General features: G+C 43.5%; 1 protein-coding gene across 3 annotated transcripts in view; it reads right to left on the bottom strand.

Moving 5' to 3' along the window:
- LOC115153606 (sorting nexin-29) overlaps positions 1–21,053 on the bottom strand; it is a 155,899-nt gene that overhangs the window by 48,528 nt on the left and 86,318 nt on the right. For all 3 annotated transcript variants that reach the window (XM_029699225.1, XM_029699224.1, XM_029699226.1), the window contains one exon: positions 2,384–2,490. In XM_029699225.1, coding sequence (XP_029555085.1) covers positions 2,384–2,490 — 107 coding nt within the window. The remainder of the gene's footprint in view (positions 1–2,383; positions 2,491–21,053) is intronic.

Genomic DNA, 21,053 nt, shown 5'->3' with positions numbered 1-21,053 from the left:
CACCCCTCTCTTCCTCCCTATCCCTCCCTCTCTCTCCCTCCAACCCTCCCTCCCTCCCTCCCCCCATCTCTTCCTCCCTATTCCTCCCTCTCTATCCCTCCTCCCCGCCCTCCCCCTCTCTCTCTACCCTCCCTCTCTCTTCCTCCCCTCCTTCCCTCTCTCCCTCCCCCTCCTTCCCTCTCCTTCCCTCCTTCCCTCTCTCCCTCCCCCTATCTCTTCCCCTCCCTCCCTCCCTCTCCCTTCCTCCACCCCTCTCTTCCTCCCTATCCCTCCCTCTCTCTTCCTCCCTATCCCTCCCCCCTCTTCCTCCCCTCCCTCCCTCCTCTCTTCCTCCCCCCTCCCCTCCCTCCCTTTCTCTTCCCCTCCCTCCCTCTCCTCTCTTCCTCCCCCTCTCTCTTCCTCCCTCCCTCCCTCCCTCCCTCCCTCTTCCCCTCCCTCCCGCTCTCTCTTCCTTCCCTCCCTCCCTCCTCCTCTCTTCCTCCCCCTCCCTCTCTTCCTCCCCTCCCTCTCCTCCCCGCCCTCCCTCTCTCCCCTCCCTCCCTTCCCCCTCTTTACCCTCTCTCTCTTCCTCCCCTCCCTCCCTCTCTCTTTCTCCTCCCTCTCTCCCCCCTATCTTTCCCCTCCCGCCCTCCCCTATCTCTTCCTCCCCTCCCGCCCTCCCTCCCTTTCTCTTCCCCTCCCTCCCTCCCTCCCTTCCTCCCCCCTCTCTCTTCCTCCCCTCTCTTCCTCCATATCCCTCCCTCCCTCTTCTCCTCCCTCCCTCCCTATCTATCTATCTATCCCTCCCTCCCCTCCCCGCCCTCCCTCTCTCTCCCCTCCCTCCCTCTCTCTCTTCCATCCCTCCCTCCATCTCTACCTTCCATCCTATCTTCCTCCTCCTCCCCCCCCCCTCCCCAGGATGTGCTGATGCTGAGCTGGGAGTACCATCCCAAGCAGAAACGGCCACCGTAGCTGACCTGCTCTCTAACACAAGTAATTGGATGTGAAACGAGTCTAAAGAGAGAGCGGAGAGAAGCGGAAAGAGGAGACGACAGGCTTAGCTTTCCCTCAGAGGAGGGAGGAAAATAGGGGAGAGATTGGTGTCAGTGCCTGGGTGCACACAGTCCCTCTCTCACTGACTCACTTTACCCAGAAATCACTACAAACAGGAAGTCACCCGGGCGGGGGGGTGGGGCACACCTCATGCTGAGCTGTCCACTCCACTCAGATGGGCACACAAACACACACATAAATTGGCAATTTGTTGGGCCTTATTTAATCCATCCTTCTTATTCATATTTAAGATCAATATATGAGTGGCATCAGTGAAGCATGTTTCCAGGCATAGACTGGTATTATTGTGAGTCTTTTCTAAACTGAACAGAAAGACTGTTAATAATTGTTGTGGTGTTTCTGCCGTTGGATAATTAATATGAGAGAGAGAGAACACATCAAAAGATCCAGAGATCCCAAAGGAGTCTCCGACCCATATCATACTGTTATCACACACATCTCTCCTCCACAAAATCACTAATACATCCCATAACAGTACCTTACAATAATGGGATGTATTATAAAGATGTATTATAAAGACTTTAGATACAGGTGGTTATTCCATATCCAATACTATACCATTTTACTGTGGCCCCAGTGGAACTTAAAACCCGTTGTCAATAGCAACAGACAACAGCACTAGCTAACCATCTGAGTGTTTCTACAACTTCAGAGAGAGCATAAACAGGCAAACCAGTTGGTAACATCAATAAATGTACTGTCCACATCCCAGTATGCTTAGGGAAGCCCTATTGAGACCGACAAGCAGGTAAATGATCGCATCAATAAGACAGTTCAGAAATAAGTGAAAAAAATAGCAGAACTATTTATTATAAAATAAATATAAAACACTTAGGAATAATTGATGGCAAACCTCATTAGAATAGAGGCGGGCGGTGTTTTTTCTTTTTTTATGTCATTGTCACTCAGCTCAGAGTGTCACACCGTCAGTTGGTCATTAGTTACTGTACCAAGCATGCCAAGAACTCCCAGAACCACCCACTCCTTGTCTCTGTGTCTGAGTGACTGAGGCTGCATCACCATGTGTAACAACAGAGTTGGAACTGTGCATCAGCTACCTACAAAACTCCATGGCTCTGTTGAAATACTTTAGAAATCCTCTCAAAGTAATTACTGAGTGATCTGACCAGGCTGGATTGGTGAAATCAATCTTCTTGCGTCACTGATCAGTGATGACTGTGTAGATAGTTTAAAGTTTTATTAGTCGTATGTACAGGATGCAAATGGTATACACCATCCAACGACATGCTTACAGTACTTCCAGTTTCCTTCTCGAAAATGCTACAACAATAATAATGACGAACATAAAGTAAATGCAGCCTCTACCTACCTCTATGAGTTTGCGTTCGTAGCTGGCAGCCAGCTCCTCCACATCCCCCATAGACCTGCTCTGAGGGGGCAGAGTAGAACCATCACAGTTCCTCACCATGGGGAGAGCTGGAGGAGGAGGTGGGGAGAGAAGCAAACAGTTACTTAGGGAACAATAATAATCATTTCGTGGGTGCTTATATTTGTCCTGTTCCACACATGTACAATTGTGTTTTATACGCAATTAGGGTTAAGTGCCTTGCTTAAGGGCACAGAAAGATCTTTCACCTTGTCACCAGTTTGAATCCCAGAGCCGACCTTTCAGTAACTGCCAGCCAACATAATGATCAATATTAATAATGTGTTTGATATGCCTGGGGCAACAAACACACACCATTATCATTTGAATATTATGCAGAGGAGTATTGTCTTGTCGGTAGTTAAAGTAAGAGCCGGTTTATCACACAGTTTTAATTGTCTGTTGGAGGTATGGGCCAAATAGCAGAGGGGTTACTTCCTGGAAAGTTTTAAAACAGCATCTTCTCTAAGGTATCAAACCCGCTGTGTCTACCAGGAGACGTAAACAAGTAGACATTGGCATTATGACAACCATTTTCTCTAATTACTGTCTTTTGCACCAATATTCATGTAAAAAATATATATTTATTTTGTTTCTCAAAACCTGACACCATTCCATCAAACTGCCACACTGCTTGGCTCTCCCACACACTCCCAAAACGGTGGTCCATCACTACTACGTTCTAGCTGGCTAAAGTAATCAGTACTGAGTTTACAGCGAATCCACATCAGCTATTAACATGGAGTAATCTAGTTATACAGTGAGGGAAAAAAGTATTTGATCCCCTGCTGATTTTGTACGTTTGCCCACTGATAAAGAAAGGATCAGTCTATCATTTTAATGGTAGGTTTATTTGAACAGTGAGAGACAGAATAACAACAAAAAATCCAGAAAAACGCATGTCAAAAATGTTAGAAATTTATTTACATTTTAATGAGGGAAATAAGTATTTGACCCCCTCTCAATCAGAAAGATTTCTGGCTCCCAGGTGTCTTTTATACAGGTAATGAGCTGAGATTAAGAGCACACTCTTAAAGGGAGTGCTCCTAATCTCAGTTTGTTACCTGTATAAAAGACACCTGTCCACAGAAGCAATCAATCAATCAATCAATCAGATTCCAAACTCTCCACCATGGCCAAGACCAAAGAGCTCTCCAAGGATGTCAGGGACAAGATTGTAGACCTACACAAGGCTGGAATGGGCTACAAGACCATCGCCAAGCAGCTTGGTGAGAAGGTGACAACAGTTGGTGCGATTATTCACAAATGGAAGAAACACAAAAGAACTGTCAATATCCCTCGGCCTGGGGCTCCATGCAAGATCTCACCTCGTGGAGTTGCAATGATCATGAGAACGGTGAGGAATCAGCCCAGAACTACACGGGAGGATCTTGTCAATGATCCCAAGGCAGCTGGGACCATAGTCACCAAGAAAACAATTGGTAACACACTACGCCGTGAAGGACTGAAATCCTGCAGCGCCCGCAAGGTCCCCCTGCTCAAGAAAGCACATATACATGCCCGTCTGAAGTTTTCCAATGAACATCTGAATGATTCAGAGGACAACTGGGTGAAAATGTTGTGGTCAGATGAGACCAAAATGGAGCTCTTTGGCATCAACTCAACTCGCCGTGTTTGGAGGAGGAGGAATGCTGCCTATGACCCCAAGAACACCATCCCCACCGTCAAACATGGAGGTGGAAACATTATGCTTTGGGGGTGTTTTTCTGCTAAGGGGACAGGACAACTTCACCGCATCAAAGGGACGATCGACGGGGCCATGTACCGTCAAATCTTGGGTGAGAACCTCCTTCCCTCAGCCAGGGCATTGAAAATGGGTCGTGGATGGGTATTCCAGCATGACAATGACCCAAAACACACGGCCAAGGCAACAAAGGAGTGGCTCAAGAAGAAGCACATTAAGGTCCTGGAGTGGCCTAGCCAGTCTCCAGACCTTAATCCCATAGAGTTGCCAAACGTCAGCCTCGAAACCTTAATGACTTGGAGAAGATCTGCAAATTGGAGTGGGACAAAATCCCTCCTGAGATGTGTGCAAACCTGGTGACCAACTACAAGAAACGTCTGACCTCTGTGATTGCCAACAAGGGTTTTGCCACCAAGTACTAAGTCATGTTTTGCAGAGGGGTCAAATACTTATTTCCCTCATTAAAATGCAAATCATTTTTTAACATTTTTGACATTAGTTTTTCTGGATTGTTTTGTTGTTATTCTGTCTCTCACTGTTCAAATAAACCTACTATTAAAATTATAGACTGATCATTTATTTTTCAGTGGGCAAACATACAAAATCAGCAGGGGATCAAATACTTTTTTCCCCTCACTGTAGGAGGGAGAACAGAAGTTAGACTTGGAGGAGCAGTGGCTCCTACAGGGGAAGAAGGATCATTTCTCCTCACTGCAAACTGGATTAATACCTTTATATCAGGTCCCACACTAGGTTAGATAACACACTCAAAAATCAGGCAGAAACACACACACACACACAGCACTGGGGCGACAAAGATGGAGAGAGAAATCTCTCTCCACATAGTCAAGCACACACACGTGCGTGTATACATGATCACACAAATGTCTCAGAAAATAAAAAAATTATAATCCACATAGGCCAAAATATATAGGATTAAGGCCAGACAAAATTGATTCACTGTTTAATGGATTTTTCCCCCAGAAAAGTGAGGCGAGTGAGCAAAAAAAAAATATATATATATTAAGTGGATAAGGAATAACAGTACTTGACCACATTGTCCTACAGTAGGAACTTATGCAGGCTCTAGGCCTAATGTGAGCTTCAAGAGTTATATTATTCCATGTGAAAACCTACACTATTTTTCTTAAAAAGAACACAGATGTTACAATGTAGTTATAACCATGAGAAATGAAACACAATGGGAAGTATAACTTGTGACAGTGTCTTTATTCCTGATTTAAAAAAAATCTCTGATAAAAATCAAGAACAGCTTCACAAGACACCATAACTAAAGTTGGCCGTGTGCAGTAAATCACCTACTAGGTGTCAACAAACAATAACGATTCAACATGTAGAATCGTCTGAAATGAAAATTATAGCCAATGTTCTGTGGTCAGAATTAATAGCACAATCACCTGCTGCTTTTTACTGTTCAACAGCATAGTCTGTTTTGCCCTTTATTTGTTGTTTATTCTGGTCTCTAGAGTGTTCTTTTTTTTATTTTTTATTGGAGCTCTCATAATGAACTGCTTCCCTTCTTGCTAACACACTGGGCACTTTGGCCGGACATGTTGGAATTGTTGTTTGAGCCTCACCACCTCTTCACCCTCAAGAACATCTGGACATCCACAATGGACACAAACATCTGGGAATGACACTGTGATTGCTGAGAAATACTGCGTCTCCACTTGCATTCCACAGGTTAGCCCCTTGAAAGCAACGATCTGCTCGTGATATGGATTGTCTTCTTGGAAAAGCTCTGAACCACATGTAAAAATGTTCTCATCCCCAACCCTCTCCTCAGGAAACGCAAGGGTGGCCTGGCAAGGGATTAAATTCATGTCTAGTGCTCCTCACATAGGCAGGGGAAAAACCATGCTGACCTTGGGAGACATGAGGGCCAGAACATGGCTAACGAACTGAATGTTTTCTTCTCAAGATTTGAATCAGACAACTTGGTGTCAGAGGTAAAACAAATGGAAGCATCATTACAAATGTTTGAGAGAGTTGTTATTATACAGTTTGATGTTTAAAAGTTGTTCAGGGGATGTAGCACATACAAAAGCCCAGGCCCAGACAAAATAAGTGGACATGTGTTAAAGCACTGTGCTGAACAATTGGCTGATGTTTTTACAGACATTTTCACTCGACCAGCAACACATGCCAGTATTGTGGAAAAACTCAATAATTATACCAATTCCTAAAGCATCTAGTCCCTCTGTGTTGAATGACTACAGCCCTGTTGCCTTGACATCCTTAGTAATGAAATGCCTTGAGACAATTGTGAAGTCATATTCTCAGTGTCACCCAGAAGCTCCTCAATCCATTTCAGTTTGCCTATCAGCCCAGCAGAGGAGTTGATGATGCCATTCTTATCCTCCTTAACATGGTCTATAGACATCTAGTGGGTGTACCCTCCTTAACATGGTCTATAGACATCTAGTGGGTGTACCCTCCTTAACATGGTCTATAGACATCTAGTGGGTGTACCCTCCTTAACATGGTCTATAGACATCTAGTGGGTGCCAAATCCTATGTCAGGGTTCTGTTTGTTGACTTTTCTTCTGCCTTCAACACAATCCAGCCCTACATTCTGGCAGAGACTCGTTTGGGACTTCTCCTTAGATGGGGGGCTGGTTTTGTGGCTGTTGGACTTCCTGAGTCAACACTCACAGCGAGTAAAAATAGGTCCCCACGTGTCAGACATACGCAATATCAACACAGGCTCTCCTCAGGGATGTGTTTTGTCTCCACTCCACCACAGGCTCTCCTCAGGGTTGTGTTTTGTCCCCACTCCACCACCAACACAGGCTCTCCTCAGGGATGTGTTTTGTCCCCACTCCACCACCAACACAGGCTCTCCTCAGGGATGTGTTTTGTCCCCACTCCACCACCAACACAGGCTCTCCTCAGGGATGTGTTTTGTCTCCACTCCACCACCAACACAGGCTCTCCTCAGGGATGTGTTTTGTCCCCACTCCACCACCAACACAGGCTCTCCTCAGGGATGTGTTTTGTCCCCACTCCACCACCAACACAGGCTCTCCTCAGGGATGTGTTTTGTCCCCACTCCACCACCAACACAGGCTCTCCTCAGGGATGTGTTTTGTCCCCACTCTTGTACATCTTGTACACTAATAGTTGTACTAGTTCCCATATTGATAGACACCTCGTTAAGTTCGCTGATGACACTGCCTTGATCAGTTGCATGATGATGAGGAACATCATGGCCCGGTCCTAGATGACTGTGTAGAGTGGTGTGAGGAATCACACTCGGTCCTCAATACCAACAAGACCAAAGAGACTTGGACTTCAGGACTTCAGGAAGTGTACAACACCTACCTCTGCAACATCTATCAGAGGTCAGAATATACAGTAGAGATTGTAGAGGAATACAAATACCTGTGTGTTCTCTTGGACAATAAGCTTCAGTGGAGTAAATGTACAGACCTGATCTACAAAAAGAGCCAGAGACTGTACTTTCTCAAAAAGCTGGGATCTTTTAATGTCGACTGTAGTATACTGATTCTGTTTTACAAATCTTTCATTGAGAGCATTTTAACTTTTTGTATTGTTTGTTGGTTTGGCAATGCCACTGTCAGCCAGAGAAATATGCTGAGAAGGATTATCACCTCAGCAAGCAAGGTACTTGGAGTCAAACAGACAGGCCTGGATGAGATCTTTAATGTCAGGGCCGTCCGCAAGGCTCACAAAATCATTTTAGACCCAAGCCACCCCCTGTACCCGGACTTTGAACTACTCATCTGGACGCAGGTATAGGGCACCCCTCAGCAGGAAAAACAGAACTAGACAATCATTTGTGCCAGGTGTGATATCCCTCCTAAATAGCTCGGGCTAATGTTCCTATCGACTCAGTAAGGCCAGCAGGCTAGTCTATTTTTTTTTTTTTTAAATGTATTGGTATGTAACTGTTATGAAAGTTGTATTGTCAGTTTTGTTTTATATTTAAACGCCACTTTAAACCTGTACATGACACTGCAACAAAATATCCCCATGGGGACAATAAAGTCAGTAAGTAAGTAAGTAATGCTGTTCTTCTTTAGACAGCTTGCTTTTGGCTTCTCACATTACAAACAGCACAGGAATTAAATCATCAACGTGTATTGATCACATTTTTACTAATGCTGCAGATATTTCCTTGAAAGCAGTATCCAAATCCATAAGATGTAGTGATCACAATATAATAGCCATATCTAGGAAAACCAAAGTTCCAAAAGGCTGGACATAATATAGTATATAAGAGGTCATACAAGAAGTTTTGTAGTGATTCATATGTTGATGATGTAAAGAATATTTGCTGATCTGTGGTGTGTAATGAGGAGCAACCAGACGCTGCACTTGACACATTTATGAAACTACTTATTCCAGTTACTAATAAGCACACACCCATTAAGAGAATTACTGTAAAAACGGTTAAATCCCCTTGGATTGATGAGGAATTGAAAAATTGTATGGTTGAGAGGGATGAGGCAAAAAGTTACAGCAGTTAAGTCTGGCAGCCCAACTGATTGGCAAACATACTGCAAATTAAGAAATCATGTAACTAAATTAAATAAAAAGAATCTACACTATGAAACAAAGAAATTATATAAAGAATGATACTAAAAAGCTTTGTGGCACCTTAAATGACATTTTGGGAGAGAAAGCCTACTTGGCTCCTTCATTCATTGAATCAGATGGCTCATTCATCAAAGCCCACTGATATTGCAAACTACTTTAATGACTTTTTCATTGGCAAGATAAGCAAACTTAGGGATGACATGCCAGCAACAAACGCTGACACTAAACATCCAAGTATATCTGACCAAATTATGAAAGACAAGAATTGTACTTTTGAATTCAGTAAAGTCAGTGTGGAAGAGGTGAAAGAATTATTGTTGTCTATCAACAATGACAAGCCACCGGGGTCTGACAATTTAGATGGAAAATTACTGAGGATAATAGCGGACTCCTATTTGCCACATCTTCAATTTAAGCCTACTAGAGAGTGTGTGCCCTCAGGCCTGGAGGGAAGCTAAAGTCATTCCGCTACTCAAGAATAGTAAAGCCTCATTTACTGGCTCAAATAGCCGACCAATCAGCCTGCTACCAACCCTTAGTAAACTTCTGGAAAAAAATGTGTTTGACCAGATACAATGCTATTTTACAGTAAACAAATTAACAACTGAATTTCAGCATGCTTATAGGGTAGGACACTCAACAAGCACAGCACTTACACAAATGACTGATGATTGGCTGAGAGAAACTGATAATAAAATGATTGTGGGGGCTGTCTTGTTAGACTTCAGTGCAACTTTTGACATTATTGATCATAGTCTGCTGCTGAAAAACGTATGTGTTATTGTTTTACCCTCCCTTTTCTAATGTGATAAAAAGTTACTTGTCTAACAGAATACAGAGGGTGTTCTTTAATGGAAGCCTATCAAATATAATCCAGTTAGAATCAGGAATTCACCAGGGTAGCTGTTTAGGCCCCTTGCTTTTTCCAATTTTTACTAACGACATGCCACTGACTTTGAGTAAAGCCAGAGTTTCTATGTATGCGGATGACTCAAAACTATACACATCAGCGACTGAAATGACTGCAACACTCAACAAAGAGCTGCAGTTAGTTTCAGAGTGGGTGGCAAGGAATAAGCCCTAAACATTTCTAAAACTAAAAGCATTGTATTTGGAACAAAACACTCACTAAACCCTAAACCTCAACTAAATCTTGTAATAAATAATGTGGAAATTGAGCAAGTTGAGATGACTAAACTGCTTGGAGTAACACTATATTGTAAACTGTCATGGTCAAAACAATATGATGCAGTAGTAGCTAAGATGGGCAGAAGTCTGTCTATAATAAAGTGATGCTCTGCCTTCTTAACAACACTATCAACAAGGCAGGTTCTACAGGCCCTAGTTTCGTTGCACCTTGACTAGTGTTCAGTAGTGTGGCTGGTCTCACAAAAAAGGACTTAGGAAAATTGCAATTGGCTCAGAACAGGGCAGCACGGCTGGCCCTTGGATGTACAAAGAGCGCTAATATTAATAATATGCATGTCAATCTCTCCTGGCTCAAAGTGGAGGAGAGATTGACTTCATGACTTCTTTTATTTATGAGAGGTATTGACATGTTGAATGCACCAAGCTGTCTGTCTAAACTACTGGCACACAGCTCGGACACCCATGCATACCCCACAAGACATGCCACAAGAGGTAACTTCACAGTCTCAAAGTCCAGAACAGACTATGGGAGGCACACAGTACTACATAGAGCCATGACTACATGGAACTCTATTCTACATCAAGTAACTGACGCAAGCAGTAAAATAGATAAAAAAAAACAGATTAAAAAAACACCTTATGGAACAGCGGGGACTGTGAAGCAACACAAACATAGGCACAGACACATGCATACACACACACACACACACGATAACATACGCACTATACATACACATGGATTTAGTAGTGTAGATATGTGGTAGTGGTGGAGTAGGGGCCTGAGGGTACACAGTGCGTTGTGAAATCTGTGAATGTATTGTAATGTTATAAAACTGTATAAACTGCCTTAATTTTGCTGGACCTCAGGAAGAGTAGCTGCTGCTTTGGCATATTGTGATCGACTATCTCCAAGGTGGGGGCTTTTCGTGGCAGCCAGACGAGACAATCAAAGGGTGTGGAGAAAAGAAAGGCAGGGAACCCGTTAGACAGTAATTCAACTTTGTCCGGCCTAAGTTGTTTTAGTTTTTGGTTGAATTTGATGAGATATCGGCCTAATCTGTCCTAATAGTGATAAAGGGCAGTGTGTGTCTGGTCGGAGGGACAGACATTCTCCCCCCCACACACACACACACGATGCCTCCGTCAGTAAAACCGCTGCTACAAACCAATTTACCTCAGCTCAGAGTTTCTCCTTCACTTGGATTTCTGTTCCCTGTCACGGCAATAGGGTCTTAATAAAACAGCAGAGGCATAGTGAATAGCTAAGTGTGTGTGTGCGCCCACTGGCACAGATGTTAAAACTCAAAGAAATTCGGAAGGCAGCTGGTCTGTAATAACTGAATTAACAAGGGCGTGTGTGATATTTAGATTTTTTAAATTTAACTAGACAGTTAAGAACAAATTCTTATTTGCAATGACGGCCTACCCCGGCCAAACCCAGACGACGCTGGGCCAATTGTGCGCCGCCCTATGGGACTCCCAATCACGGCCAGATATGATGCAGCCTGGATTTGAACCAGGGACTGCAGTGATGCCTCTTGCACTGAGACGCAGTGCCTTAGACCTCGGTGGCCCTCGGGAGCCCCAAGAACATAACTGATATAAGAGTTATGTTCTGAGACAGGCGGGTTCTTAAATAACGAGAGAAGACAGAAGGAGCAGGACATCCATCAAACATCATAGAAAACGAACAGATCCCCTAGGATCCCTATAGGGAGGTTCTAAACTAGACAGGAAGTCCCAGCTGTGTGTGGTGTTTGTGTGTAAGGTTTCCATGGAAAGGCTCTCTAGCTGTGATTCCTCCAGCTGTAAGTGTTAACCAGTGGAAGCTGTCAAGCAGGAGTGTAAATAATATAAATCCAGTATATATTTTTTTCCACAAAAGGTTTGTCCTTGTCTTTCGGCGCTAAACATTCAGGAAAATGTTTGTGTTCTTTATGCGTAATGAAGTGGAGTCTATTATGAAGGTAATTAACATCAGAAATCCCTTTTCTTTTGACAATGTTTTCACTTTCACTCTGTTCTGCACCACAGGCAGTGGGTGTCGTGTCAAATGGAAAAATGTATTACTACCATCGTCAGTGGCAATTTCCACATGTTCTCTAAGAATCACTCAATAAGCATTGGGGGCCAACACACACACACACACACACACACACACACACACACACACACACACACACACACACACACACACACACACCCATCCACAGGGGAGGCAGGAGAGGCTAGGTTAATTAACACGGTAATCAAAGCAATCTCCTTTCATAGTCCCATCACACACTCTGCTTCCTGAATCGCTCCTCCAGATAACTCTCTGTGTGTGTGTTTAGTTTTTGAATCGGGCCAGACTGTGTCTGCACTGATGGCCCCGAATTACAAGAGCAGGCGAATCTGATCCGCATGCATGAAATCACACACACACACACACACACACACACACACACACACACACACACACACACACACACACACACACACTTTGTCCTATTCCGTTAAAACAACAACCCATGAGTGAATGCGTTAAAATCACCACTTAACATGCTCTGATGACATCAATCAAACTGTTTGGCTGACCAGTGTATACTGATAAGCTACGTCAGGTGAGACTGGACTTCTAACAGAGTTGAAACTGAGTCCATATCATAGCTATGCTAACACATAAAAACCACTGTCAAAGCTACAGAGGATTTTTACTGGTACAGCTTTTTCAAGGGGTTGTACACTACATGACCAAAAGTATGTGGACACCTGTTCGTTGAACATTTCATTCCAAAATCATAGGCATTAATATGTAAACTCAGCAAAAAAAGAAACGTCCCTTTTCAGGGCCCTGTCTTTCAAAGATAATTTGTAAAAATCCAAATAACTTCACAGATCTTCATTGTAAAGGGTTTAAACACTGTTTCCCATGCTTGTTCAATGAACCATAAACAATTAATGAACATGCAGCCGTGGAACAGTCGTTAAGACACTAACAGCCGGTAGGCAATTAAGGTCACAGTTCCGAAAACCTAGGACACTAAAAAGGGGCCTTTCTACTAACTCAGAAAAACACCAAAAGAAAGATGCCCAGGGTCCCTGCTCATCTGCACGAACATGCCTTAGGCATGCTGCAAGGAGGCATGAGGACTGCAGATGTGACCAGGGCAATAAATTGCAATGTCCATACTGTGAGACGCCTGGAGAGCGCTACTGGGACACAGGACGGACAGCTGATCGTCCTCGCAGTGACAGACCACGTGTAACAACACCTGCACAGGATCGGTACAGCCGAACATCACACCTGCGGGACAGGTACAGGATGGCAACAACAACTGCCCGAGTTACACCAGGAACGCACAATCCCTCCATCAGTGCTCAGACTGTCTGCAATAGGCTGAGAGAGGCTGGACTGAAGGCTTGTAGGCCTGTTGTCTGGTGAGGACCTGCCTTACATCACCGGCAACAATGTCGTCTATGGGCACAAACCCACTGTCGCTGGACCAGACAGGACTGGCAAAAAGTGCTCTTCACTGACGAGTCGCGGTTTTGTCTCACCGGGGGTGATGGTCGGATACGTGTTTATCGTCGAAGGAATGAGCGTTACACCGAGGCCTGTACTCTGGAGCAGGATCGATTTGGAGGTGGAGGGTCCGTCATGGTCTGAGGCGGTGTGTCACAGCATCAGTGGACTGGGCTTGTCATTGCAGGCACTCTCAACGCTGTGTGTTACAGGGAAGACATCCTCCTCCCTCCTGTGGTACCCTTCCTGCAGGCTCTTCCTGACATGAACCTCCAGCATGACAATGCCACCAGCCATACTGCTCGATCTGTGCATGATTTCCTGCACGATAGGAATGTCAGTGTTCTGCCATGGCCAGCCTAGATCCTGGATCTCAATCACATTGAGCACGTCTGGGACCTGTTGGATCGGAGGGTAAGGGCTAGGGTCATTCACTCCAGAAATGTCTGGGAACTTGCAGGTGCCTTGGTGGAAGAGTGGGGTAACATCTCACAGCAAGAACTGGCAACTCTGGTGCAGTCCATGAGGAGGAGATGCACTGCAGTACTTAGTATCTGGTGTGGCCACCAGCTGTATTAACTGTTACTTTTGATTTTGACCCCCTTTGTTCAGGGACACATTATTCCATTTATGTTAGTCACATGTCTGTGGAACTTGTTCAGTTTATGTCTCAGTTGTTGAATCTTATGTTCATACAAATATTTACACATGTTAAGTTTGCTGAAAATAAACGCAGTTGAAGACGTTTCTTTTTTTGCTGAGTTTAGTTGGTGCCCCTTTGCTGCTAGGCTTTCCACTAGATGTTGAAACATTGCTGCGGGGACTTGTTTCCATTCAGTCACAAGAGCATTAGTGAGGTCGGGCACTGATGTTGGGCAATTAGGCCTGGCTCTCAGTCGGGGTTCCAGTTCATCCCAAAGGTGTTTGATGGGGTTGAGGTCAGGGCTCTGTGCAGGCCAGTCAAGTTCTTCCACACCGATCTCGACAAACCATTTCTGTATGGACCTCGCTTTGTGCACGAGGTGTCCACATACTTTTGTATATATATTATAGTGTATCTTACCAACTACTACTGTATTTGGGCCTCCCCAAACATCCTGTTTACTTCTACAGTACATTATCATGTCAATTGTTTATCATACAGCATCATCAGTGTGTTTCACCGTTATAACTCCAGAGAGGCTTCTTAGCTTGAGAAATGATAAGGGATTGATAAATCAGGAAATCTGGTTTGACATATGCATTTAAATCCTTTTTTAAATCCACTTCACAATGGCCTATGAACATTAAACTTTTTAGGGTCATCAAAGACATGACCATGATGAACTATGTTACCTTTTGTATTAATATCTTAAAAAATAAGAAAACTTAACGATTAAGTAACGCTAATGCTTAAAATAATCATAAAAAATCTCATGAACTACAGGTCATATTCACTCAGAATTTGGTCTTTGGACTCATCACAAGAGTCCCTAAAGAGTTTGAGAAAATAAGGTTGATGGATTCAAAGATGGCCACTCTATACCAGTAGATACGCCAGAGAGGCTTCAACTCCAGAAACGTTTCAACTCCAGAGGGGCAGGATGAATCAGAGGGAAGAACAAGTGAAGAATAAAATAAAAAAATCCACTACAATTTCAAAGCCCTTCTCATGTTCAGTTATCCCCCTACACAAATACACACACACACACGTTCAGTCAGTCAACCCAGGAACGTCAAATACCCTTGTCAAAATACACATTTTCCCAGGACATCTCACAAGCAATCACTCCCCATTTACAGAGGAGTGCATCAGGGTGTGTGTGTGTTGTTGTGGTGATTTTGGGGGGAAATGTAAAGTGCGTTTCAATAAATGAGTGCTGAGTGTTAATCAAGGGGGAGAGAGACGCCAAGTGACTGGTTGTCGGGGTGAGAAATTAAGTGACAGCAATAATGTCCAGCCAGGCCCATTTATCATGACGGGCTGTTATGGGTCTGAAGCTCCATCATGTAGCATTACTATATATACAGAATCTCGCGCTCTACGCGCTGTCTGGCCCTATCCTTTATCTACTCATCTGGCCTTAGGGAAACTGATCGGGGGGGAAATATACTATTAGGGGAATGGGATCGAAACGTTGTCAAGAAACTTTTTTTTGAAATAGTCCCATCCACGACACTACCCAGTGCATCACAGAGGCCATTTACTTGTGTGAATACATCACCTTTCATACTGACGGACTGGCCACTTGTCCTACAGAGAGAGGATGAGAGAAGTAGCTGAGCTACTTGTCCTACAGAGAGAGGACGAGAGAAGTAGCTGAGCCACTTGTCCTACAGAGAGGAGGTGAGAAGTAGCTGAGCTACTTGTCCTACAGAGAGATGAGGTGAGAATTAGCTGAGCCACTTGTCCTATAGAGAGAGGACGTGAGAAGTAGCTGAGTGACTTGTCCTACAGAGAGAGGACGTGAGAAGTAGCTGAGCCACTTGTCCTACAGAGAGGACGTGAGAAGTAGCTGAGCCACTTGTCCTACAGAGAGGACGAGAGAAGTAGCTGAGCCACTTGTCATACAGAGAGAGGACGAGAGAAGTAGCTGAGCTACTTGTCCTACAGAGAAGACGAGAGAAGTAGCTGAGCCACTTGTCCTACAGAGAGAGGACGAGAGAAGTAGCTGAGCCACTTGTCCTACAAAGAGAGGACGAGAGAAGTAGCTGAGCCACTTGTCCTACAGAGAGAGGACGAGAGAAGTAGCTGAGCTACTTGGTTTAAATCGGATAGAGAAATGATGAGCACAGTCAATGCATCTCAATCATCTACAAGTGGTGCTTCACTACTGCAAGTAACCACGTGGGGAAATTAGGTACCGTCGCTATGTTACACTCCTGCCAATGGTGAGTTGGATATTATTGGGTATCTGAGGTACCAATGCCTCTGTAGTAAAATGGTTCCCAATTATAGAGAAAATAGTATTTGTCTCTTCTTCAGAGCCGCTGAGCTACTGAAACTACTCAGAGTTTTCTGCATTATCAACTGCTCATTTTCACAAGTACAGATGAGATCCCAGAAACCAAATCAGTATCAAGGAGTTGTACAATTATTCATGCCTTAAGAAAACTTAATCTAAACCTGTGATTGCTGCTCCTATGAAAATGCAACGAAAAGCAATTGAATTTGGTTTTATAAGTCAAAGCTACTGTATGCATACTGTAGTCTATTTGGAGGCCTATCTGAAATAGAGTTTGGATTCTCTGAACTGTTGAGTTGTACATTTGAGGAGAAAGCATATATTTTTTTACATTGCGATGTGGAGGCTGCTGTCATGACTGTCCTGTGAGGATCACAATGGGTCAGATCAGCTTGGCAATAAACAGACCTTCTCTCACCCACAGAAGAGAGGAGGAGGGAACTGGGCCAGTTTGACGTAAATACATGAATGATTTCTAATTCCAAACGGGTGGCGGTTTGTGTGCAAAGTATATGACTAATGTGAGAATAGTTCTAAAATATATCCACGATAAGTGTCCCTTTTTCTCCCCCCATCTCTGTTGTAACAAGCCGTAATATTGTGTCAGTCCGCTAGGGATCTGTTTCCATCGTATTAAGTTTCTAGTCAATAATCTATGTGTGTGTTTATCCTGTGATATTATTTAGTTAGCTAGTAAATAAATAATTAAACCAATTTGTCTAGTACTCAATAATGAGAAAGGGTTTTTGCAGATGCATGAGGTTACGACTGTTCAGAATGATGATATGATAAGAGGTAATGAGGTAATTAATTGAATGGGGTAACAATTAAGCCTAGTTAGTGGATTAAATAAATAAACAGTCATCAGATGAATGAAAGTAAAGTCACGACACTGCTATTTACAATCCTTATTATTGTGCCTTTGTGGATTATGAAATATGCATTTTAAATAAATACCTCACCCAATAATGATCTCCTATTCTTCACTTGTTTACCACACTGGGACTGAGAGAGATGTTAAATGTGCTTCTATGTTTGTACCTACATGTGTATTCTGTCAATGTGTGTTGATGGCATGTCAGTGTGTGTGTGTGTGTGTGTGGTGTTAGTTACTGTGTGTGTGTACTGTTTTAGAGAATAAAGAATACCTAATTATTCTCAAGCAATTATTAAAAGATTTTGACCCAAAAACCTCTCTGTTGAAAAACATCAGAGCTCATCCTGCTGCAACCTGTTAAAATTGAGTTAAGCATTCACATCTTGTCTCTCCCTCTCACACACACACACACACACACACACACACACACACACACACACACACACACACACACACACACACACACACACACACACACACACACACACACACACACACACACACACACACACACACACACACACATTCAGTGTTTCCCCTATATTCATTTAGCAGCCGAGCACCAACGCTGCTAAATCGTTGCTGCCACTCCAAAAAATATGATTTAAATTATTATTAGGGGTTCACAGCGAAGCTTTGAAACCTATTATTATTCTTAGATGGGTTTATTTTCTTGACGTGGTCAAATAACTCAAGCATAGACTGGTAACTTTTTTTCTTTCAAAATGTGCCTTAAGGTCGTCATGAATAGATTTTCTTACATTTTGGACATATTTTTAAAACTTTGAAAAACGTATTCTCATGAACCATAAGTCCAGCTAACACCCATTGTGAGGTCCATTTTTTAAAGGTATCTGTAACCAACAGATGCATATCTGTATTCCCAGTCATGTGAAATCCATAGATTAGGCCTAAGGAATTTATTTCACTTGGCTGATTTCCTCATATGACCTGTAACTCAGTAAAATCTTTGAAATTGCTGCATGTTGCATTTATATTATCGTTCAGTATAGAAAAAGGGCTTGATTACCAAAATCTCCTCTTATCCCTGAAAAGCTGCAATGTTTATTTGTGGAAAAGTGAACAGTAGGTGTGAATGAGAGCCGCAAGCACAAACACTGCTTGGTCCTCATCATCTACCTACATTGCAGTGGCGGTGTCAACGTAATTTAATTTTCATTCACGTTGTTGTAAAATGTCCTTTGAAAAGTCACCAGAAGTAACCTTCTCACAGTCGTTCTACAAAAAAATCCCCCCGGGGGGCTTGCCCCCGGACTCCCCAAGAAAGAAGCTACCTTTACCACTGCTACTGAAAACAATCCTAGGGGAAACACTGACATTCACATACATACAGGCACACACCCACAATACCCACCACCACACAAACCCCACAGGCAGACAGACACACTTGAACAAGCTCATACAACTCTACTGTTCCTGTACATAACAGAGCAGAGGTACAGTAGCTACAAATACTGTAGCTTGAGCCAGGGGAGGACTGGGAAAATTCTGCTCTAAGCCTACCTAGCATCACTGGGAGCAGAAGACCAGGGGACCACACTGCCTGTGCTGGGCTCAGCAACACCCTAGGCTAACACTATATTAAGGGTCCTTAATAAACCATTTAAAATCATTCATAAAGGCATTTACAAACCGTTTGGTCACCATGTATTAATCATTACTCCCATATTTGTAAATGTTAGTAAGCTAGTTAATCACACATGTCAATATATATATTTCCTTAAACAACCTGTGTTGAGTGCAGTCATGGCCAAAAGTTCTGAGAATGACACAAATATTAATTTCCACAAAGTTTGCTGCTTCAGTGTCTTTAGATATTTTTGTCAGATGTTACTATGGAATACTGAAGTATAATTACAAGCATGTCATAAGTGTCAAAGGCTTTTATTGATAATTACATGAAGTTGATGCAAAGAGTCAATATTTACATTGTTGGCCCTTCTTTTTCAAGACCTCTGCAATCCGCCCTGGCATGCTGTCAAATAACTTCTGGGCCACATCCTGAGTTTGTCAGAATGTGTGGGTTTTTGTTAGTCCCCCGCCTCTTGAGGATTGACCACAAGTTCTCAATGGGATTAAGGTCTGGGGAGTTTCCTGGCCATGGACCCAAAATATCGATGTTTTGTTCCCCGAGCCACTGAGTTATCACTTTTGCCTTATGGCAAGGTTCTCCATCATGCTGGAAAATGCATTGTTCGTCACCAAACTGTTCCTGGATGGTTGGGAGAAGTTGCTCTCGGAGGATGTGTTGGTACTATTCTTTATTCATGGCTGTGTTCTTAGGCAAAATTGTGAGTGAGCCCACTCCCTTGACTGAGAAGCAACCCCACACATGAATGGTCTCAGGATGCTTTACTGTTGGCACGACACAGGACTGATGGTAGCGCTCACCTTGTCTTCTCCGGACAAGCTTTTTTCCAGATGCCCCAAACAATCGGAAAGGGGATTCATCAGAGAAAATGACTTTACCCCTGTCCTCAGCAGTCCAATCCCTGTACCTTTTGCAGAATATCAGTCTGTCCCTGAAGTTTTTCCTGGAGAGAAGTGGCTTCTTTGCTGCCCTTTTTGACACCAGGCCATCCTCCAAAAGTCTTCGCCTCACTGTGCGTGCAGATGCACTCACACCTGCCTGCTGCCATTCCTGAGCAAGCTCTGTACTGGTGGTGCCCCAATCCCGCAGCTGAATCAACTTTAGGAGACGGTCCTGGCGCTTGCTGGACTTTCTTGGGCGCCCGGAAGCCTTCTTTATAACAATTGAACCGCTCTCCTTGAAGTTCTTGATGATCCGATAAATGGTTGATTTAGGTGCAATCTTACCGGCAGCAATATCCTTGCCTGTGAAGCCCTTTTTGAACAAAACAATGATGACAGCACGTATTTCCTTGCAGGTAAGCATCGTTGACAGAGGAAGAACAATGATTCCAAGCACCACCCTCCTTTTGAAGCTTCCAGTCTGTTATTCAAACTCAATCAGCATGACAGAGTGATCTCCAGCCTTGTCCTTGTCAACATTCACACCTGTGTTAACAAGAGAATCACTGACATGATGTCAGCTGGTCCTTTTGTGGCAGGGCTGAAATGCAGTGGAAATGTTTTTTAGGGATTCAGTTCATTTGCATGGCAATGAGGGACTTTGCAATTAATTGCAATTCATCTGATCACTCTTCATAACATTCTGGAGTATATGCAAATTGCCATCATACAAACTGAGGCAGCAGACTTTGTGAATATTAATATTTGTGTCATTCTCAAAACTTATGGCCACGACTGTACTTGTTCTATTACCAGGTACTGCAGGAAAGTCTACCAATGGCACGCCCATCTTTTTGTGAGAAATTTCACTGGTCACCCAAAACCAAGTGTTGCAGCCGTTTCAGGGAACCCGAACCAAAAATGAAAGTGATCTATACTGTTCCGGAACAGAACCGTTATTTTAAAAGCATGGGAACCGATTAATAAACTTTATTTTACGTTGCAGCAATCTTTTTTCCAGTCCCACAAAAATCGCAACCAAGTGCCTATGTAACGCCCTCACTCTGTCAAACTTATTCCAGCGTCTGCCTGCCAGCTGGAAATCTTTGCCAGTGGGTGTGCGTGTGTAGGCTACCTGCCACTCCCCTCTGAAGCATAGGTTACCGTAGCCTATTGACGACCTTACAAGTGTAATTCAGAAATTAGGGAGAGATGTTTAATTAGAGAAGAATATATTGACTTTTCAATGCTGTTAAGGATACGATAGTTATCACGTTTCACATTGGATTTATTAACTACAAAAAGGTAAGACGTGTTTTTTTTATTCTAGTGCTGCTCTGCACACACAATAGCTA

Source organism: Salmo trutta, chromosome 18, assembly GCF_901001165.1.
Source record: "Salmo trutta chromosome 18, fSalTru1.1, whole genome shotgun sequence".
NCBI lineage: Eukaryota > Metazoa > Chordata > Actinopteri > Salmoniformes > Salmonidae > Salmo > Salmo trutta.
Note: the sequence above shows the minus strand (reverse complement) of the source record. Positions and strands in the feature narration are given on the sequence as shown.